General features: G+C 30.0%; 1 protein-coding gene across 1 annotated transcript; it reads right to left on the reverse strand.

The window, feature by feature from the left end:
• Nucleotides 1-1,167: 1,167 nt before the first annotated feature.
• On the reverse strand, nt 1,168-2,361 carry LOC136043708 (uncharacterized). Its single transcript, XM_065728598.1, has one exon. It carries the CDS (start codon nt 2,359-2,361, stop codon nt 1,168-1,170), a length of 1,194 nt encoding a protein of 397 aa, XP_065584670.1.
• Between the last annotated feature and the right edge of the window lie 938 nt (nt 2,362-3,299).

The following is a 3,299-nucleotide window of genomic DNA, read 5'->3' on the forward strand; positions in this document are numbered from 1 at the left end:
TTATGTTAACAGAGTTACAGTTAGAGCTAGGGTGGACTTGTCTTAAGTCAACTATTGCAGTTTGGGGTCTAATACCGCTATATATATATATATATATATATATATATATATATATATATATATATATATATATATATATATATATATATATATATATATATATATATATATATATATATATATATATATATATATATATATATGACTTATCAGATTCATTTACAGGATCATTTACAAAGAAGGCAAAATTCCATACTCCTTCCTCCTTAAAGCTGCACGCATTACCACTTTAAAAGAAAGGAGGGACAAAATTTACCTGATTTTCGCTAAATCAGTCATTTCCAATCCCCATACTGAGGACTTACTCCCTGATTTTCACAATCCCATTAGACTCCGACTCCCCCGGTCAGCCTCCTTAGCAATAATAACTTACTCTCCGATCCATGCTGTTATAGAGAGGTTTCGTAAAAGTTTTACTATCTTCATAGGCTCTAAGAGAGCTAAATTCACTTCTTGAGCCCACAGAAAAAAAAACGATAATAAATAATTGTAATTGATTTTTCACTAATCAAAAACAAAGCGTCGATCCACATTAAGCTGTCAAATAAAAACAGTTCAATTTTAAAGAGATTAGTAGAATATTTTACCCAACAGGGGGTGATTTTGCAACTTCAATCAGTTTTTCTTTCAGTGCATCTAATGTTGGTGCTTTTAAACTTGCTGCAGTATCATCCGCAAACATAATTGTTAATGCATTTTCAGTAGTAGAATTTGGGAGATCATTTATATATATTAAAAATAATAGAGGTCCTAAAATTGAACCTTGCGGTACACCGATATTATTATTCGATGTCTCAGACGAATATTCACCATCAATATCTACCACAAACCTTCGATTGTACAAATATGATTTGATTAATTTTAAAGGTACTCCTCTTATTCCCGTATTTTCAAGTTTTTTAAATAGAATTTCCTGATTTAAAGTGTCGAAAGCTTTCTTAATATCAAAAAACAATGTAGCTGCTAAACAATCATCATCTAAAGCATCATTAATGAAAATATGTGTTGCGGCGACAGCATCTTCTGTCGATCTTTCTTTTAAAAAACCAAACTGGAACTTCGAAAAAAAATTTATCTTTTCCAGAAATGATGTAAGTCTATATTTCATTATTTTTTCAAAACTTTAGCTAGTGGGGAAAGGAGTGCAATAGGACGGTAATTATTGGGATCTTGAGCCTCCCCTTTTTTAAATATAGGGATTATTTTAGCCTTTTTCAGAAGATCAGGGAAAACACCATTTTTTATGCTCTTATTTATAACATCTGCAAGAGGTTCATATATTACTCCTGATAATTTCTTTAAGAGATTTGTCGATATATCATCTACTGAAGCCGAATTTCCTCTCTTTAAATCACTAATAGCTTTTTGGTATTCATCAAATGATACTGGTAGCATATACAAGGATTTATCTTCGTTTTGGGGCATAAATCGTGTATAATTTGATGGCTTATCCAAAAGATCTCTAACCAATTCTTCACCAATTTTACTGAAATGCTTAGCAAATAATTCTGCGATATCTTTTTTTTCAGTTGATTCATTAGCGTCATTTCCATTATTAAGAAAAGTCGGTATTGATCTTCGTTTATTTTTATTTAATTTATCACGCAATATTTCCCACATTTTCTGTTGGGACGCAGCTGAAGATATTTCCTTCTCATAATAATTTCTTTCACTTTCTCTCAAAGTTCTAGTCAGAGTGTTTTTGTACAATTTGAATTTCTGGATGTTTTCATCAGACGGATAGTTGCATTTAATTTTGTATAGTCTATTTTTTTCATTAATACATTTTAACAGTCTCGGGGATATCCATGGTTTTTGTGGCATTGACTTGGGTGTTTTCCTTTTAACTTTCGGACATATATCATTATAAACATCATTAAATGATTTATAAAACATTTCCAATGCCTTGTTTGCATCCTCAGTACTGACTACTTCCTTCCAATCTATATCTCCTAGCTTAATAATTAAACGCGCAATTGATTCATCATTTATTATACGACCTGTTTTTTCAATCCGTTTATTTTTTTTAGATCTGGCCAAATTAAATTCAGAAATTATCACACCGTGATCTGAGATATCGTTTAATATTACAAAAGTTGAAAAACAAATACTATTAGAAAAAATATTATCAATTAATGTTGCTCCAATATCATCTATTCGAGTTGGAATCAGACATGATGGGAGCAGTCCTTGACAAAGCATTAGTTCTAAAAATTCTCTTATCTTCGAATCATTTTGCTTTGCTTGAAGTTTCATTAGGTCTAGGTTAAAATCACCAAAAATAAATATTTGCTTATTCATCTATGATATTTTATTTAATAAAATTTCAAGTTGCATCAAAAATTGATCTATACTTCCGGAAGGTGGGCGATATAAAGATATCATGATTGTTGATTTTTTATTAACTTCACATTCCAGAATACACGTTTCAAAAATCATTTCTACATTCCAAATCATTAGGTCTCGTCTTATTTTCGATTTTAACTCTTTTCTTATGATAAATCCTAATCCACCATGCTGATGGTGTTTTCTACTCTCGTGAACAAAATCATAATCAAAAAACTTTACATCATTAATATTTCTATCATTTAAGAAAGTTTCGTTTACCGCTAAAGCTTCAATTTTATTTTTATTAATTATGTCATTTATGAACTCAATGCTATTAAGTAAACCTCTGCAGTTAAAGCTAGAAAAACGTACATTACTGCATGTGGGGATAGAATCATCCATAAATGAATATTTGTTTTTCGGGCTATCTTCCAAAATTACTGCTTCATCATCCTTCACATCTTTCGAGCATTCCAGTATATCAAAAGGATTTTCCTCTAACAGTTTAGTTCTGCTTGTAAGATCAGGTAAATTATGTAAACTCAATATCATAAATCAACAAAAAAGCCTCACTCCAGTTAATCAATAATTTAACAAAAGACCACTCAAAAAAGAAAACTAAGCTAATCACATATAACAACCGCATACGTCGGAGAAATCCATTGCGTCGGAGAAAGTAAAGATTTTAAAAAATATATTAATTATACGATGAAAAGTAATAAAAATATACATTTAGAATTTTTTTTTTATAAGCCACGTAACTTTCGACAATTGCACTACAATCATGTATTTTCGATTTTTATTCTACTTATGGTTTATTTTTTCGCTCTCAATTTTTGATTCGTCCAAATTTCCTATTTCTTTCATTCCTAGGGTTTCAATTTTTATCTTCAGAGTTTTCAGAAAAATTT

The sequence above is a fragment of the Artemia franciscana genome, unplaced genomic scaffold, assembly GCF_032884065.1.
Source record: "Artemia franciscana unplaced genomic scaffold, ASM3288406v1 Scaffold_8561, whole genome shotgun sequence".
Classification (NCBI taxonomy): domain Eukaryota; kingdom Metazoa; phylum Arthropoda; class Branchiopoda; order Anostraca; family Artemiidae; genus Artemia; species Artemia franciscana.

Excerpts from the sequence above, each read along its gene's own strand:
- LOC136043708 (XM_065728598.1), bottom strand. The coding sequence starts at position 2,361 with ATGAATAAGCAAATATTTATTTTTGGTGATTTTAACCTAGACCTAATG.